Raw genomic sequence first — 26,691 nt, 5'->3', positions numbered from 1 at the left:
ACCACTACTAAAGGAAGAGACTTGCTTGGGCCAAGAAGGACGAGCAATGGACATTAGACCGGTGGAAATCTGTCCTTTGGTCTGACAAGTCCAAATTTGAGATTTTTGGTTCCAACTGCCGTGTCTTTGTGAGACGCAGAGTAGGTGAACGAATTATCTCTGCAGGTGTGGTTCCCACCATGAAGCATGGAAGAGGAGGTGTGATGGTGTGGTGGTGCTTTGCTGGTGACACTGTCCTGAGATTTATTTAGAATTCAAGGCACACTTAACCAGCATGGCTACCACAGTATTCTGCAGTGATACACCATCCCATCTGGTTTGCACTTAGTGTGACTATCATTTGTTTTTCAACAGGACAATGACCCAACACACCTCCAGGCTGTGTAAGGGCTATTTGACCAAGAAGGAAGGTGACCTGGTCTCCAAATTCACCTGACCTCAACCCAATTGAGATGGTTTGGGATAAGTTGGACCTCATAGTGAAAGAAAAGCAGCCAACAAGTGCTTAGCATATGTCAAATCAAATCAAATTTGATTTGTCATGTGTCGAATACAACAGTGAAATACTTACTTACAAGCCCCTAAACAACAATGCAGTTTCAAAAAAATACAGATAAGAATAAGGGATAAAAGTAACAAGTAATTAAAGAGCAGCAGTGAAATAACAATAGAGAGACTATATACAGGGGGTATCAATACAGAGTCAATGTGCGGGGGCCCCAGTTATTTGAGGTATTACAGTGCCTTGCGAAAGTATTCGGCCCCCTTGAACTTTGCGACCTTTTGCCACATTTCAGGCTTCAAACATAAAGATATAAAACTGTATTTTTTTGTGAAGAATCAACAACAAGTGGGACACAATCATGAAGTGGAACGACATTTATTGGATATTTCAAACTGTTTTAACAAATCAAAAACTGAAAAATTGGGCGTGCAAAATTATTCAGCCCCCTTAAGTTAATACTTTGTAGCGCCACCTTTTGCTGCGATTACAGCTGTCGCTTGAATTTTTTTCCCATTCCTCCTTGCAAAACAGCTCGAGCTCAGTGAGGTTGGATGGAGAGCATTTGTGAACAGCAGTTCAGTTCTTTCCACAGATTCTTGATTGGATTCAGGTCTGGACTTTGACTTGGCCATTCTAACACCTGGATATGTTTATTTTTGAACCATTCCATTGTAGATTTTGCTTTATATTTTGGATCATTGTCTTGTTGGAAGACAAATCTCCGTCCCAGTCTCAGGTCTTTTGCAGACTCCAGGTTTTTTTCCAGAATGGTCCTGTATTTGGCTCCATCCATCTTCCCATCAATTTTAACCATCTTCCCTGTCCCTGCTGAAGAAAAGCAGGCCCAAACCATGATGCTGCCACCACCATGTTTGACAGTGGGGATGGTGTGTTGCTTTTACGCCAAACATAACGTTTTGCATTGTTGCCAAAAAGTTCAATTTTGGTTTCATCTGACCAGAGCACCTTCTTCCACATGTTTGGTGTGTCTCCCAGGTGGCTTGTGGCAAACTTTAAACGACACTTTTTATGGATACCTTTAAGAAATGGCTTTCTTCTTGCCACTCTTCCATAAAGGCCAGATTTGTGCAATATACGACTGATTGTTGTCCTATGGACAGAGTCTCCCACCTCAGCTGTAGATCTCTGCAGTTCATCCAGAGTGATCATGGGCCTCTTGGCTGCATCTCTGATCAGTCTTCTCCTTGTATGAGCTGAAAGTTTAGAGGGACGGCCAGGTCTTGGTAGATTTGCATTGGTCTGATACTCCTTCCATTTCAATATTATTGCTTGCACAGTGCTCCTTGGGATGTTTAAAGCTTGGGAAATCTTTTTGCATCCAAATCCGGCTTTAAACTTCTTCACAACATTATCTCGGACCTGCCTGGTGTGTTCCTTGTTCTTCATGATGCTCTCTGCGCTTTTAACGGACCTCTGAGACTATCACAGTGCAGGTGCATTTATACAGAGACTTGATTACACACAGGTGGATTGTATTTATCATCATTAGTCATTTAGGTCAACATTGGATCATTCAGAGATCCTCACTGAACTTCTGGAGAGAGTTTGCTGCACTGAAAGTAAAGGGGCTGAATAATTTTGCACGCCCAATTTTTCAGTTTTTGATTTGTTAAAAAAGTTTGAAATATCCAATAAATGTCGTTCCACTTCATGATTGTGTCCCACTTGTTGTTGATTCTTCACAAAAAAATACAGTTTTATATCTTTATGTTTGAAGCCTGGAATGTGGCAAAAGGTCGCAAAGTTCAAGGGGGCCGAATACTTTCGCAAGGCACTGTATGTACATGTAGGTAGAGTTATTAAAGTGACTATGCATAGATGACAACAGAAAGAAGCAGTGGTGTAAAGAGGGGGTAATGTGGGGGTAGCCAGCAAATAGTCTGGGTAGCAATTTGACTAGATGTTCAGGAGTCTTTGGCTTGGGGGTAGAAGCTGTTTAGAAGCCTCTTGGACCTAGACTTGGCGCTCCGGTACCGCTTTCTGTGCGGTAGCAGAGAGAACAGTCTATGACTAGGGTGGCTGGAGTCTTTGATTTTTAGGGCTTTCCTCTGACACAGCCTGGTATAGAGGTCCTGGAAGGCAGAAAGCTTGGCCCCAGTGATGTACTGGGCCATTCGCACTACCCTCTGTAGTGCCTTGCGGTCGGAGGCCGAGCAGTTGCCATACCAGGCAGTGATGCAACCAGTCACCAGCTCTCGACGGTGCAGCTGTTGAACCTTTTGAGGATCTGAGGACCCATGACGAATCTTTTCAGTCTCCTGAGGGGGAAAGGGTATTGTCATGCCCTCTTCACGAATGTCTTGGTGTACTAACCATGTAAGTTTGTTGGTGATGTGGACACCAAGGAACTTGAAGCTCTTCACCTGCTCCACTGCAGCCGCGACTATGAATATGGGGGCGTGCTCGGTCCTCTTTTTCTTGTAGTCCACAATCATCTCCTTTGTCTTGATCACGTTGAGGGAGAGGTTGCTCTCCTGGTCTCTGACCTCCTCCCTATAGGCTGTCTTGTCGTTGTCAGTGATCAGGCCTATCACTGTTGTGTCATCGGAAAATGTAATGATGGTGTTGGAGTCCTGCCAGGCCGTGCAGTCATGAGTGAACAGGGAGTACAGGAGGTGACTGAGCATGCACCCCTGAGGGGCCCCTGTGTTGAGAATCAGCATGGCGGATGTGTTGTTACCTACTCTTACGACCTGGGGTGGCCCGTCAGGAAGTCCAGAATCCAGTTCCAGAGGGAGGTGTTAAGTCCCAGGGTCCTTAGCTTATTGATGAGCTTTCAGGGCACTATGGTGTTGAACGCTGAGCTGTAGTCAATGAATAGCATTCTCACATAGGTGTTCCTTTTGTCCAGGTGGGAAAGGGCAGCGTGGAGTGCAATGGAGATTGCATAATCTGTGGATGTGTTGGGGCAGTATGCAAATTGGAGTAAGTCTAGGGTTTCTGGGAGGATGGTGTTGATGAGCCATGGCCAGCCTTTAAAAGCACTTCATGGCTACAGACGTGAGTGCTATGGGTCGGTAGTCGTTTAGGCAGGTTACCTTAGTGTTCTTGGGGCACAGGGACTATGGTGGTCTGCTTAAAACATGTTGTTATTACAGACTTGGACAGGGAGAGGTTGAAAAAGTCAGTGAAGACACTTGCCAGTTGGTCAGCGCATGCTTGCAGTACACGTCCTGGTAATCCATCTGGCCCTGCGGCCTTGTGAATGTTGACCTGTTTAAAGTTCTTACTCACATCGGCTGCGGAGAGCGTGATCACACAGTCTTCCGTAACAGCTGGTGCTCTCATGCATGTTCCAGTGTTATTTGTCTCAAAATGAGCATAGAAGTAGTTTAGCTCGTCTGGTAGGCTCGTGTCACTGGGCTCCTTTGTAGCCTGTAATGGTTCCACATCCGACGAGCATCAGAGCCGGTGTAGTATGATTCGATCTTAGTCCTGTATTGACGCATTGCCTGTTTGATGGTATAGCGGGATTTCTTATAAGCTTCCGGGTTAATGTTTCGCTCCTTGAAAGCTCTACCCTTTAGCTCTGTGCGGATGTTGCCTGTAATCCATGGCTTCTGGTTGGGGTATGTACGTACTGTCACTGTGGGGATGATGTCATCGATGCACTTATTGATGAAGCCAATGACTGATGTGGTGTACTCCTCAATCCCATCGGAGGAATCCCGGAACATATTCCAGTCTGTACTAGCAAAACAGTCCTGTAGCTTTGCATCTGCTTCCTCTAACCACCTTTTTATTGATAGAGGCACTGGTGGTTCCTGCTTTCATTTTTGCTTGTAAGCAGGAATCAGGAGGATATAATTATGGTCAGATATGCCAAATGGAGGGCGAGGGAGAGCATTGTATGCACCTCTGTGTGCGGAGTATAGGTGGTCCAGAGTTATTTTTCCTCTGGTTGCACATTTAACATGCTGATAGAAATTTGGTAAAACTGATTTGAGTTTCCATGCATTAAAGTCCCCGGCTACTAGGAGCGTCGCCTCTGGGTGAGTGTTTTCTTGTTTGCTTATGGCGGAATACAGCTCATTCAATGCTGTCTTAGTGCCAGCCTCTGTAAACCGTGCCAGCCTATGTAAACCGCTACAAAGAATACAGCTGAAAACTCTCTCGGTAGGTAGTGTGGTCTACAGATTACCATGAGATACTCTACCTCAGGTGAGCAATAGCTCGAGACTTCCTTAGAAGTAGTACCTTGTCTTACCAGACGCCGCTGTTCTATGCTACCGGTACATCGTATAACCAGCAAGCTGTATGTTGATGAGGTCGTCGTTCAGCCACGACTCCGTGAAGCACAAGATGTTACCGTTTTTAATGTCCCGTTGGTAGTTTAACCTTCCACGTAACTCGTGGAACCCTCCTCTTCACGCAGATCACGGGGATCAAGGCCTGTTCCCGAGGAAGCAGTGTAGCCTTCGCGTCGGGCTCGTCAGAGTCATGAAAGGAAAAAGAGGATTCTGCTCGTCCGTGGTGAGTAATTGCAGTCCTGATGTCTAGAAGTTATTTTCGGCAACATTATATACAAAATAAGTAAAAAAACAAGTGACAAACAATGCAAATAAATGAACAAAAAAACACAATCAGCTGGGGGCATGTAAAATGTCTGCCATCTTCTCAAGTGCCAACTCCTTCAAGATTGTTGGAAAAGCATTCCTCATGAAGCAGGTTGAGAGAATGCCAAGAGTGTGCAAAGCTGTCATCAAGGCAAAGGGTGGCTACTTTGAAGAATCTCAAATATAAAATATATTTTTGGTTACTACATGATTCCATGTGTGTTATTTCATAGTTTTTATGTCTTCACTATTATTATACAATGTAGAAATGAGTAAAAAATAAAGAAAATCCCTGGAATGAGTAGGTGTCCAAACTTTTGACTGGTACTGTATATTATTATCTTGTGTTGGCTGTTAATGCTGTAGCTTTTCATCAGCTTTACATGTAAATATATCTCATCCCTGTTGTATCATTAAAGGAAGGGTAGGTAGCAGAAATGTAACATGATATGTAACATATGGATTTGCATTAGAATACGCATCAAATGGAAAGTTGCATCTCACTTCAAATTTGTATTATTACATAAAACAATTAGAATTCCGAAGAATACCAAAGTCAAGTCGGAAAACATTTTTCCAGGGTATGATGTAATATGGAGGACCTGGCAAGGAAGCCTACTCCCTATAATGTAAACACCAACAGAAATAACTTCAAATGTATAATTCAAATTAAACCAAATTGCTTGCACCCATGATTACTGGTTTCAAGTACATTTCCAGCCAACTTACAAGAAAATACTTCATGAATGTATTGTTAAAAAAATCAACTTGCAAGGTTGCTAGCCAACTAGCCTGCTAATGCTAGGTCTACTAGACTGCTAATGTTAGCCCTACTAGTTATGTTAGCACTGCATGAGTTAGCCAGTTGCTATTAACACCTAGCAGGTACTGTACATTCAAGTAAACCAACATTTTGGAAATACATAACGGCATCTAACCAGTTATCAACAAATGTTATCTTAGCCAGCAAGCTAGCATTAGGTATTTAGCCAACAAGCTATTAGGCTAGACAGCCAATTGTGGCACAATGTGTTTTTTTAAATGATTATATCTATGTATTCTAGTCCATACTCCAATACGCAGCCTGTGTTTCCAGAGAAAGAACAGTCCAGATCCATAGGCAGTAGCAGCATATAAAAGTATTTATTTCAGCCCAGGCCCCTTGCTCCAATGTGTAGAAATTAATTGAGTGAAAAAAATCTTCTGTTTAAGGTTGAAGTGGGTTGTGGGAGGCAGTGTAACAATTGTTTTCTGTTTGCCAGGGGCTATATCGTTCATTTTGGCTTTCTCTCTCCTCGCTCAGCAGCTCCCCCTCCCCGCTTTTCATCAATCTTTTTTTCAGTCTCTACACTCTACCGTTTGGATTCATTTTTATCTATCCTAGACAAGCCGTTTCTATTTAACCCCTTATTGTCTTCCATTTGAAGTATATACTGTAATTCCTTCTATTTGTATGTTTGTGTGCACGTGCAGATCTGTGTGTGTGTGTTAGTTCTCCTAGGTTTATAGAGTGTACATATAGTTACAGGGAGCATTCCTGCAGAAGGATGACACTTTGATATGCCCACCATGCCTTTATAACCACCATTTTGATGAACTCTCTCTGTGTGTGTGTGTGTACAATGTGTAACAGGTTTTTCATCATTACTGGATGACAGTGACATTAACAGGGGACCAGATTGTCTACAGACTAGGCAGAACACATTCAGCACCCTCTTGGGTTTTACACAAATGACTCATCTCCTGCACATTTCAGTGTATAATATAAATCTATTCACTTTCCTTTCATTTCGGCAAAGCCCTCCTAACCAAAAACAACAGAACAGAAGAATCTAAGGGAAATGGTGGAAAATAAAGGGACATGGTAAGAAGAAAAGAGGACAAGGGAAATACAAGCAATGTGAACACAAGGGAGTGAGGACCTTGTCAGCCCAGTGGAAAGAACCAGGTCAACACAGACATGGTGAATAGTCTTGGAACAACAGACAGAGACAAACAGAGAGTGAAAAGTTAGCCTAGCGTTTAAGAACATTGGGCCAGTAATTGAAAGGTTGCTGGTTCAAATTCCTGAGCTGACTAGGTGAAGAAAAAAAATGCCTGTGCCCTTGGGCAAGGCACTTAACCCTAATTGCTCCTGTGAGTCACTCTGCATAATAGTGTCTGCTGAATGACTAAAGAGAGAACAAGATGTCAAACTGTGTGTGTGTGAAGGGAGAGTATCCTCACTCCTTAAGTGTTTCCCCTATTGCCCGGAGCATAAGTGTTTAACCTGTTTTCTCTGTTAAACTCCTCTAAAGTCACTCTTTCATGTTAAATATCAATCCTCTCACTATATCACTGTCAGTATAAATAGCGTCTCCTAGCACACCAAACAGTAAAGAGGTCTATATAAACACTTTAACATTCTCTTTGAACTCTCCAGCTCGGCTCATTACCACGCCTTTGAAGGCTGGCTGTGGGAACATTGGAATGGTTTGATTTTGCAGTTATTAAACATAATGCAGCAGCAAATTACTTCTAAACTTCTACTACACCCAGAGTTAATAATACATGGACCTGTACACACCACCTCCTCTTCTACTACACCCAGAGTTAATAATACATGGACCTGTATACACCACCTCCTCTTCTACTACACCCAGAGTTAATAATACATGGACCTGTATACACCACCTCCTCTTCTACTACACCCAGAGTTAATAATACATGGACCTGTATACACCACCTCCTCTTCTACTACACCCAGAGTTAATAATACATGGACCTGTATACACCACCTCCTCTTCTACTACACCCAGAGTTAATAATACATGGACCTGTATACACCACCTCCTCTTCTACTACACCCAGAGTTAATAATACATGGACCTGTATACACCACCTCCTCTTCTACTACACCCAGAGTTAATAATACATGGACCTGTATACACCACCTCCTCTTCTACTACACCCAGAGTTAATAATACATGGACCTGTATACACCACCTCCTCTTTTACTACACCCAGAGTTAATAATACATGGACCTGTATACACCACCTCCTCTTCTACTACACCCAGAGTTAATAATACATGGACCTGTACACACCACCTCCTCTTCTACTACACCCAGAGTTAATAATACATGGACCTGTATACACCACCTCCTCTTCTACTACACCCAGAGTTAATAATACATGGACCTGTATACACCACCTCCTCTTCTACTACACCCAGAGTTAATAATACATGGACCTGTATACACCACCTCCTCTTCTACTACACCCAGAGTTAATAATACATGGACCTGTACACACCACCTCCTCTTCTACTACACCCAGAGTTAATAATACATGGACCTGTATACACCACCTCCTCTTCTACTACACCCAGAGTTAATAATACATGGACCTGTATACACCACCTCCTCTTCTACTACACCCAGAGTTAATAATACATGGACCTGTACACACCACCTCCTCTTCTACTACACCCAGAGTTAATAATACATGGACCTGTATACACCACCTCCTCTTCTACTACACCCAGAGTTAATAATACATGGACCTGTATACACCACCTCCTCTTCTACTACACCCAGAGTTAATAATACATGGACCTGTATACACCACCTCCTCTTCTACTACACCCAGAGTTAATAATACATGGACCTGTATACACCACCTCCTCTTCTACTACACCCAGAGTTAATAATACATGGACCTGTATACACCACCTCCTCTTCTACTACACCCAGAGTTAATAATACATGGACCTGTATACACCACCTCCTCTTCTACTACACCCAGAGTTAATAATACATGGACCTGTATACACCACCTCCTCTTCTACTACACCCAGAGTTAATAATACATGGACCTGTATACACCACCTCCTCTTCTACTACACCCAGAGTTAATAATACATGGACCTGTATACACCACCTCCTCTTCTACTACACCCAGAGTTAATAATACATGGACCTGTATACACCTCCTCCTCTTCTACTACACCCAGAGTTAATAATACAAGGACCTGTACACACCACCTCCTCTTCTACTACACCCAGAGTTAATAATACATGGACCTGTATACACCACCTCCTCTTCTACTACACCCAGAGTTAATAATACATGAACCTGTACACACCACCTACTCTGCTGCAGAGACACAGTAAACAAGATAAAAATGTCCTAGGTAAAAGTTCAAACAGGCTGCATGTAAGAAAGTTAGAACCATAAATACTGTATATAGATGGAGGAGGATAATTTAGGAATTAATTGCACTGCTAATGTCAATATGCAAAGATTTCTGCAGATGTAGCCGAAAAGTTCCTTTGAAATGTGGGCCCATCCCATGCAGACATGCGTATACAGTACAGAACACCCATCAGTCTCTGCTCTTGCGTCAAAAGGAGCTAACATCACAAAGTGATTCCACCTCCAACCCCGTGGCGCCCTGGCAGTATCCTTAACGCCAACAGAGGGCTCTGGAACGGGTTCTCTCTCTCTCTCTCTCTCTCTCTCTCTCTCTCTCTCTCTCTCTCTCTCTCTCTCTCAGGCAGATGAAAGGAAGAACGTGTTCAAGGCCAGCAGGAAGAGAGAAGAGGAGAGAGCCCAGCTAGCAAGCATTACAGGGTCTGAGGAAACAGCCTCTCTACAGAGAACAGCCTTTTCCACGCCAGCTACAGTATAGTACAGACCCCCTTCCCATATCCCCAAGAGTGATCCAAGGCATTTCACTCAAAGCTTCCCAGAAATAGCATATCATTCTGTGCAACCATTCAATATCTACACCATCTTTGACCCTGTGGTAAAAGGCCCTGTGTACAAGGGAAAAGAGACCCTGCTATCAGGACTGAGGTCGGACTGTGATGGGGCCAGAATCCTCATGTAGCAATGTAGATCATTAAAAAGAGATTCTGGTGAAGAGAAGACTGACGTCAGGGAGGTGAGTGTGAGAGACACTTGAGAGTCGATCTAAAGCTGCGTGCTTGGAGACTTTCAGGTCTGTGTGCTGTGCAGCCAGAATATTACTCTGATTCATCCCCATTACAGCTTATTCTGACAAATTGAGTTGGAGGTAAAAAAGTTATCCGACTGCAAACAGAATAACAGATGCAAAACAATTGGCAGGTTTAACGACCAAAACAATACCACTTCTCCTGGCTAGAATTTGGTAAATAATCAGAATTGACATAGCACAGAAATGACATAGCATTACCACAAGGTAGTGGGCTCTGGCTCTATACTGTAAACAGTCACTGTCGTGAGACTGAATGCACTTCTCTGTTGTGTCAGAGAGAGGGCAGTGGGGCCCTAGTAGTCAAAGTCACTTATTTATTAACATAAGGCCCTGGTCTTGTGCTGCTCTGTCCTCTCTCTCTCCAGCTCACTGGAGTGTACTGTAGCACAGCAGAAGAGAGGTTACACACAAAGCAGCCACTGACTGTTTCACGCAAAGCACAGCCTAGCCTACAGTAGCCTAGATAGCCTGCCCCTCAACAGTCTGTTTTCCCATACGCTCCCCTCCATCATCTTTACATATCTGGAGGTGATGCTGCTCTGTGTGTGTGTGTGTGTGTGTGTGTGTGTGTGTGTGTGTGTGTGTGTGTGAGTTTCTGTCTGTCTGTCCCAGGGGTGCTGTATCAAACGTAGGAGGAGTTGATGTGCTTTAGTGCAGCTCTAGCGATCACAGAGATAATGAATGACACACAATGCGGTACCTGGTCCTTCTTACATTTCAAAAGGCCCTGCCACCTCACTCCCTCGCCCGCCTGTCTCTCTCTTCATCATCCCCACAGGAATCAATAGGGTTTTCATGTGGCCTCCCCATCTCCCCCTCCACCACATTAGTGCTTTACGCTCTGTTCTCTCTCCCGCCATGTCGCTCGCCCGCTGCTTGATTCAATTGTATTGGTTTTAACACAGTGAGCTCAGAGACGGAGACGGAGGCCTTAATGCATCACCGCGGGCTATTTCTGTCCACAATATTATGTCCACTGCTCATCTCCATGCTCCATGAATCACAACTAATCTCCTGGGCCATGTTTACCTGCCTCCTCACACAGACCCAGGAGAGGAGAGAGGTGTAGAGGTGTGTGTGTGTGTGTGTGTGTGTGTGTGTGTGTGTGTGTGTGTGTGTGTGTGTGTGTGTGTGTGTGTGTGTGTGTGCACGCAAAGTCCTTAGCTAAAGTGAAACATTAAGGATTTCTCCAGTCGTTTTTTTCCCGAGGACATCTCCCTCTCTTCCTCCCTATCCCTCACTCACTCCCTCCCTTCCTCCCTATCCCTCACTCACTCCCTCCCTTCCTCCCTATCCCTCACTCACTCCCTCCCTTCCTCCCTATCCCTCACTCACTCCCTCTCTTCCTCCCTATCCCTCACTCACTCCCTCCCTTCCTCCCTATCCCTCACTCACTCCCTCCCTTCCTCCCTATCCCTCACTCACTCCCTGCCTGCCTCCCGTCACAATAAAGAGGGGATCCCTGTGGAGCTCCTCAGCATGACAACATAGTGACGGGGGGGCAACAAGTGGCAAATTAAATTAGGAGGAAAGTGGCGATAATGCACAGCTTTTGACAGGCTCTTATACATTCAACATCCACCCACTCCACACTCCCCTCCTAAAATTAGCCCCAAATCCTGCTGTGGGATTTAAGTGGTGATAGCATTGTCGGCATGAAAGGCAGAAACAGGGCTTAACTGCTACTGAGTGATTCAGCGATTATGAAGAAGCAAGAGTCAAAAACGAATTACACTAAGCTTAAAGAGAAAATGATGGGTGAGCTGGACACTGTAAATACATTGTGAATACTGGAAGGAAAGACCTTGATGTGGCAACCCTCTGGTTCAGCCTATAGTAACACTAACACATTATGATTCAGCCTATAGTAACACAGCCATTACAGACGCTGCTTTATTCTACAGTATATGCTACGCCTTCCGACAAACCATTGAACCAGCAATGCGTCAATACAGGACTAAGATCAAATCCTACTATACTGGCTCTGACGCTCGTTGGATGTGGCAGGGCCTGCAAACTATCACATATTTCAAAGGGAAACCCAGCCGCGAGCTGCACAGTGACGCGAGCATACCAGACAAATTAAATGTTACCTACATGTTTTAAGCATACCACCATAGTCCTTGTGCCCAAGGACGCCAAGGTAACCTCTCTAAATTACTATTGCCCCACAGCACTCGCTTCTGTAGCCATGAAATGCTTTGAAAGGCTGGTCATGGCTCATATCAACACCATCATCCCAGACACCCTGGATCCACTCCAATTTGCATACCACCCCAACAGATTCACAGATGATGCAATCTCTATTGCACTCCACACTGCCCTTTCCCACTTGGACAAGAGGAACATCTATGTGAGAATGGTGTTAATTGTTCAACACCATAGTGCCCTCCTCATCATTAAGCAAAGGATCCTGGGACTAAACACCTTCCTCTGCAACTGGACCCTGGACTTCCTGACGGGCCACCCCCAGGTGGTGAAGGTAGGCAACAACACAACCTCCATTTTGACCCTCAACAGGCAGGCCCATCAGGGGTGCGTGCTTAGTCTCCTACATCATCATTACGTTTGCAGATGACACCACAGTGTTATGGCCTGATCACCAACGACGATGAGACAGCCTGGACAACCACCTCTCAGTTGCCAGGACAACCACCTCTCCCTCAACGTCAGCAAAACAAAGGAGGTGATTGTGGACTACAGGAACCAGAGGGACGAGCATGCCCCCATTAACATTGATGGGGCTGTAGCTGTAGTTCCTAGGTTCAAAGACTCCAGCCATCCAAGTCATAGACTGTTCTCTCTGCTACCGCATAGCAAGCGGTACCGATGCACCAAGTCTGAAACCAACAGGACCCTGAACTGCTTCTACCCTCAAGCCATACGTTAGTTAGTTAAATAATTAACCAAATAGCTACCCGGACTATATACATTGACCCTTTTTGCACAAACTTTTTTCTATTCATCACATACACTGTTGCTACTGTTTATTATAGTCCACTTTATTCCTAGTTATATGAACATATCTACTTCAATGACCTCGTACCCCTGCACATCAACTCGGTCCTGGTACCCCATGTATATAGCCAAGTTATCATCACTCATTGTGTGTTTATTAGTACTTTTATTATGTGTCTTACTTTTCTATTATTTCTCTATTTTCTTTCTCTCTGCATTGTTGGGAAGGACCCGTAAGTAAGCATTTCACTGTTAGTCCACACCTTTTGTTGATGACGCATGTGACAAATCAAATGTTATTTGATTTGGTGAAACAGTATCATTAAATATGACTAGCTAGAGAGGACATGTCCATCAGATGACTGTAGTACTCTGGCTAGATACTCAGTATTACCTTATCAGTGTGTTAAGGTTCAAATGAATACATACAGTACATAGACATGGTAGTATATCATATAGTAAGATTTGATGCCATTGTCTTGACATTCATGCATTACTGTCTGTGAACTTGTTTTAAACAGAAATAATAAATGAAGCACTCTATATTTTGACTCTATTCCCCAGTTTCTGCATAGCTAGGTCCACCTCCACCTTTTTATATTATCCAGTTGAATACAGGAATAAGAAACAGAACGAAATAGGACAATGGTCTATTTCCTGTGCCTTGTGACAGAACAGCTTCATTGACTCCCCATTTTCTCCATAGAAGGAGGTTAGGAGTTATAGCCATGGTAACAGAGCTTTAAAAATGTCACAAACAGATTGGTCTTATCTCCAACACATTCAGGTAATTCAAAAAGGAAGCACAGGCAGGCTGCGGCGTGAGCAGAGCCCCGAGTCAAATAAAAAATATAGGAATAACAACGCAGACCCACTAAGGGACAAAGAAAGCACACAATGGGGTGGGTTAATCAATTTACTGTCTTTACAAAATCCACAGTTGTTTAAAAGTTGAAATAAATTTTTTAAATATAGCAGGAAACTGTTTTGCCTTTGACGATGTGGTGTTTACGGTATCAGTTATCTGATCATAATTTCGCACTTGAGTTGGATTAGGGGGAGAGTGATGTCATGTGTGATGTCACTTTCTTCACAGAGAGTCAGGGTTCGATACTGCAACTATTTGACTTGGCAGTGTGACACAGATGTTTAATTAGTTGCACGGGTGCCATTACATGTTTTTTAGCCGGTCACGTTCGTCTTTAGTTCACAATTGGCTTTTTTCTATCATCATGATTCATTCAAACGGTAATGTGCTATTGACCACAAATATACCAACTTTGTGAAGAGGCAAAGGAATCAATCCCCTTATCTGTGTGTGTCAGAACTTGACATACAGGGGAAGTTTTGCAAACCCTTCGCACATCCCCGTCAGTGAAAATAATATTGCATTATTAATGGTAAGCAAAAAGTTAGAATATTTACAATGTGCAATTCAGTCCTCATTGGAAAACCCTTCCTTGAAAATCCTCTAAGCTCTTGAAAAGTAATTGAAGTTGTGGCCGATTTAGAAGTTCTACTGCTCCAATAAAATTATTATGTGATTTCATTTCTGATCCGTTTGAGAGAGATGCAGGCCTATGCCCTTTCGCTTGTTTCCCACCTTTTCAATTGTTGTGTTGTGTTGCACTTGTTGCAGTAAAACGATGTGCGGTTCCTATAAGCATTCCATTACAAAGCGTTCCATTACAAAATATTTCAGAATAATGTGGGCATTGGCTAACTAAATAGACAGCACACTCCTGACACAAACACACTAATGAAGCTAGTCAATTTGAGATGTTGAAGAGTTATTGAGGGATTACTGTATCATTTTTTCAAACGAGAAATTGACCAAAAACCGTGTTCCCCTTGTGTCAGACTCCAGCCCCCCAAGTCATAGACTGTTCTCGTCCTCTCTGCTACCGCACGGACAGCGGTACCGGACCCCCAAACCATAAGACTGCTAGACAGTTAATCAAATGTCTACCTGGACTATTTGCATTGAACCCCTTTTTAACGCTGTTGCTACTCGCTGTTTTTTTATCTATGTATAGTCACTTTACTACTTCCTACATGTATTCCTACACTTCCTACACTTCCTACATGTATTCCTACACTTCCTACACTTCCTACATGTATTCCTACACTTCCTACATGTATTCCTACACTTCCTACACTTCCTACATGTATTCCTACACTTCCTACACTTCCTACATGTATTCCTACACTTCCTACATGTATTCCTACACTTCCTACACTTCATACATGTATTCCCACACTTCCTACATGTATTCCTACACTTCCTACCATTCCTAAATGTATTCCTACACTTCCTACACTTCCTACATGTATTCCTACACTTCCTACACTTCCTATATGTATTCCTACACTTCCTACACTTCCTACATGTATTCCTACACTTCCTACATGTATTCCTACACTTCCTACATGTATTCCTACACTTCCTACATGTATTCCTACACTTCCTACACTTCCTACATGTATTCCTACACTTCCTACACTTCCTACACTGTATTACCCCAGATACCTACACTAACCTGTACTCCGCACATTGACTCCATACCAGTACCCTCGTATATAGCCTCGTTATTGTTATTTTATTGTGTTACCTTTTTTACTTTAGTTTATTATTATGAATATAAAAACGTTTTTAGCAAATAGTAAATCGATCCAAATCAATGTAAGAACACAAAGGCATGCCAATTTAAAAGATGTCATTATTAGCCTAGTTCTGTATGGAATACAGGTACATTTTGGTAGACCAAATCATGTGCTGGTGCCACCAACTGACAAAGTTGGTAGCACCAGTGCCACCAGTGGAAAAGTTTGTGTAGAACCCTGGAGAGACCTGTTTGTTTTGTCATCTCCACATCTGGCCCTGCAATCTGGTGATAACAGCTGCTGTATTGCTATCTGACTGCTATGCAACACACACACAGTCTCCAACCCAGTCGCCCTCTGCTCAACTATCTTCTCCTTAACACACACTAGCACACATACAGAGATCTAAAATCAACAACACCCACTCTCTCGAGTATTCAAACCTCCTTTGTGTTGGTAGAATACCAAACGGACATTGGATTCTTCTCACCTTGGTAGAAATTGACAAGCACCTTAGTGACTTAACATTTTTTTTTATAAACAGACAAAGCCCACATCATTGAGTCTGGACAACATAACTCTGCCTTGTGTTGGTAGAATATCGAATTAACATTGGAATCGTCTTACCTAAGTGATTTAAATTCAACAAAATTGACAAAGACAAAGCCTGAGCAACTTGTCTAGACCAATGATTCATATATACACTAGACGACTTACGGGGGTGCTGTTTTGAAGTCACTGCGCCTCCATCTTGGTACTCCCTCACGTTGTAAAAAAGTATTTGGAAGCTATAGAAATGCATTTACCAATGTCTACATTTGTTTTTGCCACATTTATTCTATTACAGACACCTTAATACATACCATGGTAATGTCAGCTAAACATCCAAAGATTTTTTTTTCTTAAAGTATATATTTTTCCAAGTTCTAATGCTACTGTCCCCACTACGACAATGTTCTTTTATTAAATACAAGTCATTTTGTCCTTGAAAAATGTAATTGAAATACTGTAGAATTCCATTCATTCCAATGGAAGACTGCTTCTTCCGAGGCCAAAACATAACATCAGCAATACAGGGTTTATATACATCATTGGTCTAGACCCTCAAGGTCATGTGATATGGGACACACTGCACACGATGTGGTGTGTTGTGGTGTAGATGTGTCCATCCTCATGCAGTGCTCCCTGCATCCACCCCAGCCCAGCGTCCACTCTATTACAGCATTAGCAGCTAACGTTTTGATATTTGTCTTCATTATTATCAATGACCAGAGGCGATTGAGCCACCAGCATGCTCCATTAGCTTCCTTCATTGCACAGTTGCACGGCTGAAATCACGCATTAAGACAGATTCAACATGGACTGACATGTTAGGAGGAGCGAGGAGCAAGCCACTTTGATTATTTAGGGCATGGGAGGGGAGAGAAGCGGTTGAGGGGGGAATGGAACGGTATTGGCATTAAGTTCCAAGAATATGGAGGCGCTTGCCTTCCATTCACCTAAGCAGGAGAGGTTATTCCAATCAGTATAATTAGCCTGTGGTAATGAAATTACTCAAAGGCACTGCCACCTTCACTTAAGAGAAATCGATCTGTGTTTGGGGGAGTATATTAAGGTTCCCTAGTTTGGTGTGCTGGAGTGTTTTTGAGAATTGGGGCGGCAGGTAGCCTAATGGTTAGAGTCTAGGGGTTAGAGCGTTGGACTAGTAACTGGAATGTTGAAAGATCGAATCCCTGAGCTGACAAGGTAAAAATCTGTCATTCTGCCCCTGAACAAGGCAGTTAACCCACTGTTCCTAGGCTTCATTGAAAATAAGAATTTGTTCTTAACTGACTTGCCTAGTTAAATGAAGGTAAAAAAAAATTCAACAAAACACGTTTTTCTTTCAAAAAAATAACAATTTCAGGATGTGATTTGCGAGACGCACATTCTACATTACGTTACTAAGCTAGCTAGCTTGTTAACAACGGCCAAAAAGTTCCATGGTGCTCACACCCTATTACACAGGGAGAAACCAGGAGATGCTATTGCTATGCTCAACCTGTGTTTAAAACGCTCAATGACATCATACTTTAAAGGCCCAGTGCAGTCAAAAACGTGACGTGGTCACAGCTGAAACAAATTATTCCAACGAATTTGAACCTCTTCTGCACCTGTGCAAAACATATTTGCACAATTGTTCAATCAGTCCTTATTCGTGCATAAAAGAGGTCACCTCTGAGTTTCTGTTTGCAAGAATGGACGAAGTAAGAGGCCGAGGGCAAGGACAAAGGAGAGGTAGAGGGACCCATAGAGGAAGATAGGTCAGCTCTCGGTTAACATAGAAAAGGGTCAAAGAAACCCTTGAGTGACGTTCTTTCTGCATTGGTGCGTACTATAATTATAGTATCAACAAACGACACAGACATATACAAGAGGGTTAACCATATTAGGGTATATTGATAATTAGTATTTATTGGGCCATTGTGTAACGATTGATTGAAATAACTTTTCATTAGATAACAAGTTGTATGTTTTGATGGAGGTAGTTGGTTTTTATCATGTAATTCATGTTTTGAGAGTCTTAAATGTGTCCTTGTGACCAACATGTTTCAGTTTCGGTCTGCGTGTTAATTGTTTTGAAAAAGTGAACTCTGTTTGGAAAAATATGCTCAAGCAATCGAGAAAAACTGTACTAGACCAATAAGAAAGAGATTTCCAAACCTATCACCTAGTTTTCAGCTTTCCCTTCCCCAGTCAGACCACTCCCAGAAAGTCCTAGAAAAATTCTAGCTACAAACCAAAATGTATTTGTCACATGCGCCAAATACAGACGGTATTGACCTTACAGTGAAATGTTTACTTACAAGCCCTTAACCAACAATACTTTAACAAGTTTTAAGAAAAATAAGTGTTAAGTAAAAAATAGAGAAGAAAAAAATAAAAGTCATTGCTTGAGAAATTGCTCTTGCTAAGAAGCTATTTTATTTGTATTTTTTTTACCATTTTGATTGGAAACAATCACAGTAAGGTACTTAATTATTTCACGGAAATGATTTGATACTGAGATAAAAACTGCTCTATTGGACTATTGGACCTACACCTCAGGTGCATGTCTGGCCAACAGTAATGGGAAGTGACACTTTTATATTTCCACCTCCGATGTCCAGAACAGTATTGGGACACACCAAGAGTGTTTTTATGGGGGGGGGGGGGTGGTATTGAGGAGTTGAGCTGAGCAGCAGGACAAGTAGAACTCAACAGAGATTAAGTAAGAGGAGTGGTAAGCTATCACAGACTGACATCTCTCCTCAGGTGCCCAAGCCAGATGCATTCTGGGTAAATGAGTGGGGGAGGGGTTCGCTCATTTATTCGCTCATTTATCCTGCCGTCTGGCCAACTCACCTGGAGTGATGGGGGTGGTGTCAGAGAGGCAGTCTGCTATTTCACGGCCTGTTAAGAGCTAATGCTGCAACATGCCCCACGCTCCAATTCTAGGGAACAGGGAGCATTACTGTCCAGTTCTCAAGGTTCTGTCTGTCTGGACTGTGGCTGAGAGGTTGGAGGGGAGGAGGGGAGGATGGGAAGAGGGGAAGAGGGGAGGAGAGTAGGAGGAAAGAAGTATGGCGGGACCAAGAGCTAGAGATTGAGGGATTGAGGGGGGAGAGAGGTCGTGAGACTGGGAGGGACCAGAGAGAGAAAGGGAGGGATTGAGAGAGAGAGAGTGAGAGAGGGAGAGAAAAAGGTGGAAAGAGAGAGAGGAAGAGAGAGAAAGAAGAGGAAGAGTGAGAGAGAGATAGGTGGAAAGAGAGAGAGAAGGGAGCCATAGTTTACCTGGCCTGCTGAGCCAGCGCTCTGAAGCAGACAGAACAGCAGCATGCTCACGCGCTGACATCCACTCCCGCTGCGCGCCGCTGCATCTCACATGCCCCTGAAGGCCCCTCACTGCTGGGCCCATGCCTACCCTCTCCTCTCCCCTCTCCTCTCCCCTCTCCTCACTGGAGCTACTGAGCACAACTAGCCTGAACCACACACAACACTTGTCTTCTCTGTTCGCTAACTCAAGCCTGTGTAACAACCCCAGCTTCTAACAGGCCCTGTCTGGCTGGAGAATGTTTAGAGCGAACAGAGGCTACTGCTGTACAGTAGAGTCCTAAACTCTCTGGAGGAGTCTGTCTGTCTGTCTGTCTGTCTGTACTGTGTGTACAATGTGTGTGTGTGTGTGTGTGTGTGTGTGTACAATGTGTGTGTGTGTGTGTGTGTGTGTGTGTGTGTACAATGTGTGTGTGTGTGTGTGTGTGTGTGTGTGTGTGTGTGTACAATGTGTGTGTGTGTGTGTGTGTGTGTGTGTGTGTGTGTACAATGTGTGTGTGTGTGTGTGTGTGTGTGTGTGTGTGTGTGTGTGTGTACAATGTGTGTGTGTGTGTGTGTGTACAATGTGTGTGTGTGTACAATGTTACAGTAGTCTAGTTTTTCCCTGTCTTTCCGCTCTGCCACTCTGAGCACTACTGTCATCCCAATAAGGTTCAATGGTCTGAAATAATGTAGCAGTCAACTTTTACAGCTAGCTGTTATTTGTGACTTACTAGGATTCATTTTACAGGAGTTAATCTTTGGGGACCTATAAGAAAAATACATTCAGTGTGAGTGGTGTATAAATAACTAATCTAACCAGAACCAGCTGAGTTTGAGCCATTCCCTGCTGCACATTCTCCCCTGGATTCCTCCTGCCCTGTCTGTACCACACACTCAGAAGAAAAGGTGCTATATAGAACCTAAAAGGGTTATTTGGCTGTCCCCATAGGAGAACCCTTTTAAAAAACATTTTTAGTTCCTTAGGAAACACTGGTCACTCTTAGAAAAAAGGGTTCCAAAAGGGTTCTTCGGCTGTCCCAATAGGAGAACCCTTTTTGGTTCCAGGTAGAAGAACCCTTTGAGTTCCATGTAGAACCCATTCTACACAGCTGATTCCAATAATCAAAGCTTGATGATGAGTTGGTTATTTGAGTCAGTTGTGTGGTGCTGGGTCAAAAAACTTAATGTGCACCCGGGGGACCAGGACCGACTTTGGGAATCCCTGTACTTTACTGTACTTGTACTGTCCTGTCCCAGTGCTGAAGGCTAAGGTCAGGCCATTTATTTGTGTTTACAGTGAACAGGGCTGTAGAGGACTGATGGATCACAGATCCTGTCCTGTTCTGTCCAGGGCTGTAGAGCATTTGATGGATCACCCATCCTCTCTGTCTGTCAGGGGACTGCACGGGGTCACACACGTGTACACGGACGCACTCACACACACACACACACGCTCGCACACACACACACACACACACACACACACACACACACACAGTGACACCATGACTCAGATCAAACATGCCTGGGAGGTATCACACGTACATAGTGTCCTCTGTACATGTTGACATGTTGTTGAAGCTATGTTCCCTGTGGTTCTACAGCCTGAATACGTCTCTAGCTGATCTTCACTCCTGGAGATGTCTCCTCTGCCCACAGCAATTAGCCTGAAGCAGTTTTCCATAGGAAATCCCAGGGAGAGCTGTCAGAGGAGAAGTGTCCTCTACTCAACCATCTCTACCATCTCTCTCACACACAGGAAGCATTATGAACAGTGTGACTCCAGAAAGAGGTGTGTTTTTGAGTCACATGCTTTATCTGCATAATGTGACCTCCATCTAAAGTGTAACCTCACTAATGATGTGTACTCCAGCCCAGGCATATGGAAGGGGTTCAAATGAGTCTGAATCCACAGCGAGATTATTGCATATGTACCAAAACAGCAAATCAGACTAGATGTGTTTGACATGGAAGTATTTGACTTTCAGATCACAAAGAACTAATTCCTGAACTGAGCGCCGCAGGCAGAATTCTATCTTACATGTAGGCTTAGCATTCTCACAAGGAGTGACATTAATACTTGTTTAAACAACTGTCAGACAATATTTTAAAAAACTAATGTCCAGACCAAGTTATCAGAGAGTTGCACGCGCAGACAGACAACATTGAGCTATTTCCCCTGAGTGACAGTCCTGTAGAGCAGAACAAACACAGAGCAGAGCCCTGTGTGGACAACTTCTACCCATCCACACTCCTGTGTCCCTGGCACCAATGCCTAAGTCTAAGCAGGCGAGAGAAACAGAACCACAAAACCACATATTCAGCAGTATACAAACAAAGTGAGTGGAGTCTGGCCCTAGGTTCGTTGGAGCTGCTCCTTTTCATGTGTGTGAGTGCTGATAAATCAACCAGCATGCCAGCTCTGCACCACTAACCCAGGCTGGGCCAGGGTGAACCCGGTTGGGACTAGGCATGCGTCGTGCCTGCTGGTTAGGGGGCGAGGTGGCATGAGGGGAGTGAGGAGGGGGGCACGATGCAGGGTCGGGCTCAGCATGGTGTTTACTAGCTAGTGAGGGAGGAGAGAAGATTAATGTAGTCTCTGTGGAGCAAAGGCAACATCCAGCCCCTTAATAAGGTACAAACAATCGGTTCCACTCCGCTGCCTTCCCTGGGAACAACTATTGTTGTGCTGCATTGTTTCCCTGCTCTGCGTGGCTCTTGGGAGATAGCAGGGCTAGGACCCAACTTCAGCATGTAGCTGGCTGTCTCTCTCTTACAGCCAGGGGAAGACAACGTAGTGTCAGCCTAGGTTTGTCTTGTCCAAGTCGGGTCAGGTCCCATCCATCCTCCCCCGTTCCTTACCTCCACTCCCTGGACTTTGAGCTTCATGTGATCCTCCCGCGTAGTCTTCCCATCTTTCCTCTTCTTCCAGCAGTAGCCATCCTTTCTGTACTTCACCTTCTTCCTGTTGTACAAGATCATTGAACCATTCTGTGGCCTGGATCACAGAGAGAGAGAGAGAGAGAGAGAGAGAGAGAGAGAGAGAGAGAGAGAGAGAGAGAGAGAGAGAGAGAGAGAGAGAGAGAGAGAGAGAGAGAGAGAGAGAGAGAGAGAGAGAGAGAGAGAGAGAGAGAGAGAGAGAGAGAGAGAGAGAGAGAGAGAGAGAGAGAGAGAGAGAGAGAGAGAGAGAGAGAGAGAGAGAGAGAGAGAGAGAGAGAGAGAGAGAGAGAGAGAGAGAGAGAGAGAGAGAGAGAGAGAGAGAGAGAGAGAGAGAGAGAGAGAGAGAGAGAGAGAGAGAGAGAGAGAGAGAGAGAGAGAGAGAGAGAGAGAAGAGTTTGTCAAAGTTTCTGCTGTGGGACTCATTTTAGAGATGTACAAAGAGTCTTGACATACAGTACATCTACTGCAAGACAGAAATGCACTAGTGACTTTAGATGACAAAACGTCTTTATGGTGTTTCTCTGCGTTCCTATGCACAGTTTGACAATGAACAAAACACATGTTCAGCATACATTTCTCCCAATGAACACTGTGCGTTGTGAGAAGGCAGTGAAAGTGACACTTCTACCACAGAGTAAATTACATATAGAACTGGTGTATGTGTGTGTGCCTGCATGCATGCGTGTGTGTGTGTGTGTGTGTGTGTGTGTGTGTGTGTGTGTAAAGGCTGAGGCAGCTTTCTTATATCTCATTAATTCAGTGAAATGAGTTTGTGTGTGTGTGTGTGTGTGTGCGCGCATGCGTGTGTGTGTGTACAATATAAAGGCTGAGGCAGCTTTCTTATCTCTCATTCATCCAGTGAAATGATTTGTGGTGTGTGTGGTCCCTTGGGGGAAGAAGAGATCTTCCCTCATATTCTATTCATAATTCATCCTCCCTCAAACAGACCACAGCCTGTTGCTTAATAAAGATACAACATAATGATATTATGTAACTATTGATAATATGTTTTTTCAGTTGTATTTGTCAGACAGGGGGCATTTGGAGAACAATGTTAAAACATGAACATATAGAAGCATACAGCTCGGCTGTACCTAACACTCTCTATCTAGAATTCTTATACAATCTGTACACACACGCTGTTAAGAAAGCAGAGCGGGGCTTTATTATGGACAGACAACTCCCCATCTTAGCTACTGTTCAATCAATATGTTTTGACCATGACAGTTTATACAATCCAGGGTTACGCCAAGCAGTTTATTCTCTTCAACTTGCTCAACTTCCACATTATTCATTTCAGGATTTTGTTGAGGTTCAGGGTTTAGTGAATGATTTGTCCCAAATACAATGCTTTTAGTTTTTTTAATATTTAGGACTAACTTACTTCTTGCCAGCCATTCTGAAACTGACTGCAGCTCTTTGTTAAGTGTTGCAGTGATTTCACTTGCTGTGGTAATTGACATGTGTAGTGTAGGGTGCCTGCTTCCACAATGAATGGGAAAGACACCTTCTATTTGTCACAAGCATCGTAAACAACAGGTGTAGACTAACAGTGAAATGCTTACTTACTTGGGCCTTCCCAACCATGTAGAGAGAAACAAACTAGAGAACGAATAGAAAACTATTACTTAATAAAACGTAATAATAAGAAAAGTCATAATACACAATGACTAATAACTTGGCTCTACAGTGCATTTGAAAAGTATTCAGACACCTTGACTTTTTACACATTTTGTTACGTTACAGCCTTATTGTAAAATGTATCAAATATTTTTTTCCCACATCAATCTACACTCAAAACCCCATAATGACAAAGCAAAAAAAAAGTTTTGACATTTTTGCAAATATAAAAAAACAACAACTGAAATATCACATTTACATAAGTATTCAGACTCTTTACTTAGTACTTTGTTGAAGCACCTTTGGCAGTGATTATAGCCTCGAGTCTTCTTGGGTATGACGCTACAAGCTTGGCACACCTATATCTCGGGAGTTTCTCCCATTCTTCTCTAAAGATCCTCTCAAGCTCTGTCAGGTTGGATGGGGAGCGTTGTTGCACAGCTATTTTGAAGTCTCTCCAGAGATGTTTGATCGGGTTCAAGTCCTGGTTCTGGCTGGGCCACTTGTCCTGAAGCTTAGAAGAAGTGCTTTGGGTTGTGTCCTGTTGGAAGATGAACCTTCGCCCCAGTCTGAGGTCCAGAGCGCTCTGGAGCAGGTTTTAATCAAGGATCTCTCTGTACTTTGCTCCGTTCATCATTCCCTTCATCCTGACTAGTCTCTCAGTCCCTGTTGCTGAAACACATCCCCACAATTCGATGCTGCCACCACCATGCTTAGGGATGGTGCAATGTTTCCTCCAGACCTCAAGCTTGGCATTCATTTCATCAAAGCGGAAAATCGTGTTTCTCACGGTCTGAGAGTCTTTAGGTGGCTTTTGGCAAACTCCAAATGGGCTGTCATGTGCCTTTTACTAAGGAGTGGCTTCCGTCTGGCCACTCTACCATAAAGGCCTGCTTGGTGGAGTGCTGCAGAGATGGTTGTCCTTTTGGAAGGTTCTCCTATCTCCACAGAGGAACTCTGGAGCTCTGTCAGAGTGACCATCAGGTTCTTGGTCACCTCCCTGATCAAGGCCCTTCTCCCCCAATTGCTCAGTTTGGCCAGGCGGCCAGCTCTAGGAAGAGTCTTGGTGGTTCCAAACTTCTTCAATTTAAGAATGATGGAGGCCACTGTGTTCTTGGGGATTCATTTTTTTTATAGATTTGCAAAATTTTCTAAAAAGCTGTTTTCGCTTCGTAATTATAGAGTATTGTTTGTAGATTGATGAGGATGTACATTTTAGAATAAGGTTGTAACGTAACAGAATGTGGAAAAAGACAAGGGGTCTGAATACTTTGCGAAGGCACTGTATACACAGGATATCAGTAGTGAGTCGATGTTCAGGGGTATGAGTAACTGAGGTAGATGTGTACATATAACTAGGAAAAGTTACTAGGCAACAGGTTAGATAATAAACAGTAGCAGCAGAGTATGTGATGAGTCAAGAAAAGTTAGCGCAAAAAGGGTGAATGTAAATAGTTGGGTAGCCATTTGGGTAGCCATTTAACTAACTGTCGTCAGATTTGCCAAATGGAGGGCTTTGTATTAATTTCTGTGTGTGGAGTAAAGGTCATCTAGAGCTTTTTCGCCTCTAGTTGTATAGATGACATGCTGGTAGAAATGAGGTACGACGGATTTTAGTTACCCTGCATTAAAATCACCAGCCACTAGGAGCGCCACCTCTGGATGAGCATTTTCTTGTTTGCCTATGACCTTATACAGCTCATTGAGTGCGGTCTTAGTGCCAGCATCGGCTTATGGTGGTAAATAGACAGCTACGAAAAATATTCCCTTTTGATTAATAGTATGGTCTACAGCTTATCATGAGGTATTCTAACTCGGGCTAGCAGAACCTAGAGACTTTATTAAAGCTGAAATATGTAACTTTTTGGGTGAAATGTTTGTTATAGAGCTGTCATTTTCATTCAAAGCAAGTCTAAAAAGCGGAAGATCCATTCTATTTACGTTATTTCTATGCATCCTGTTCTTAAGTTTTGTTTTTGCGTCTTTTACTTTCGGTTTTGTACACCAGCTTCAAACAGTAAAAAATAAATGTTTGGTTATGGAAAAGATAAATAACAATGGTTAATATGGTACAATGATTCTCTACACTTTACTTGCTTGTTTTGTCACATAAATTGAAATTAGGTTAATAATTAGAATTTTTGCAACCAGGAGATGGCGGAGCGATTTCTGCATAGTGCATCTTTAATATTAGATATAGCGCACCTGCTGTTATTAACAAAGAGACACACACCTCCCACTTGAGTTTACCCGAAGCTGCCGTTCTGTTCTGACAACACATAGAAAAAACAGCTAGAAGTACATTATCCTTGTTCAGCAATTGCTCCCAGAAACATAGGATATTACAGGTCCTGTTGATAGGTAGTCTCGAACGGAGCTCGTCCAATTTGTTCTCCAGTGATTGTACGTTCGCCAATAGAATGGAGGGTAGAGGCGGTTTATCTACTTGCTGACGTCTCGGTATGTGTTGTGCCGCTGACTCGTTGAAGCAGAAATCTTCATTCAAATCGAGGTTAGTGATCGCTGTTCTGATGTCCAGAAGTTATTTTCGGTCATAGGAAACATAATGTACAAAAAAAGTTACGAATAGCGCAAAAAAACCCACTAAATAGCAGAATTTATCAGGAGCCTATAAAACGGCAGCTTTCCAT

At 43.3% G+C, this 26,691-nt stretch overlaps 1 protein-coding gene across 8 annotated transcripts in view; it reads right to left on the bottom strand.

The window, feature by feature from the left end:
• Positions 1-26,691, bottom strand: part of LOC110532462 (calmodulin-binding transcription activator 1) — a 616,618-nt gene that overhangs the window by 265,889 nt on the left and 324,038 nt on the right. For all 8 annotated transcript variants that reach the window (XR_005053299.1, XR_005053300.1, XM_036988465.1 and 5 more), the window contains one exon: positions 22,343-22,478. Coding sequence is in view for 6 of the 8 variants with exons in the window: in XM_036988465.1 (XP_036844360.1) it covers positions 22,343-22,478 (136 nt within the window). In the remaining 2 variants the exon portion in view is untranslated. The remainder of the gene's footprint in view (positions 1-22,342; positions 22,479-26,691) is intronic.

Source organism: Oncorhynchus mykiss, chromosome 9 (genome assembly GCF_013265735.2).
Source record: "Oncorhynchus mykiss isolate Arlee chromosome 9, USDA_OmykA_1.1, whole genome shotgun sequence".
Classification (NCBI taxonomy): Eukaryota; Metazoa; Chordata; class Actinopteri; order Salmoniformes; family Salmonidae; genus Oncorhynchus; species Oncorhynchus mykiss.
The sequence above is the reverse complement of the archived record's forward strand: the minus strand, read 5'-3'. Positions and strand labels throughout refer to the sequence as shown.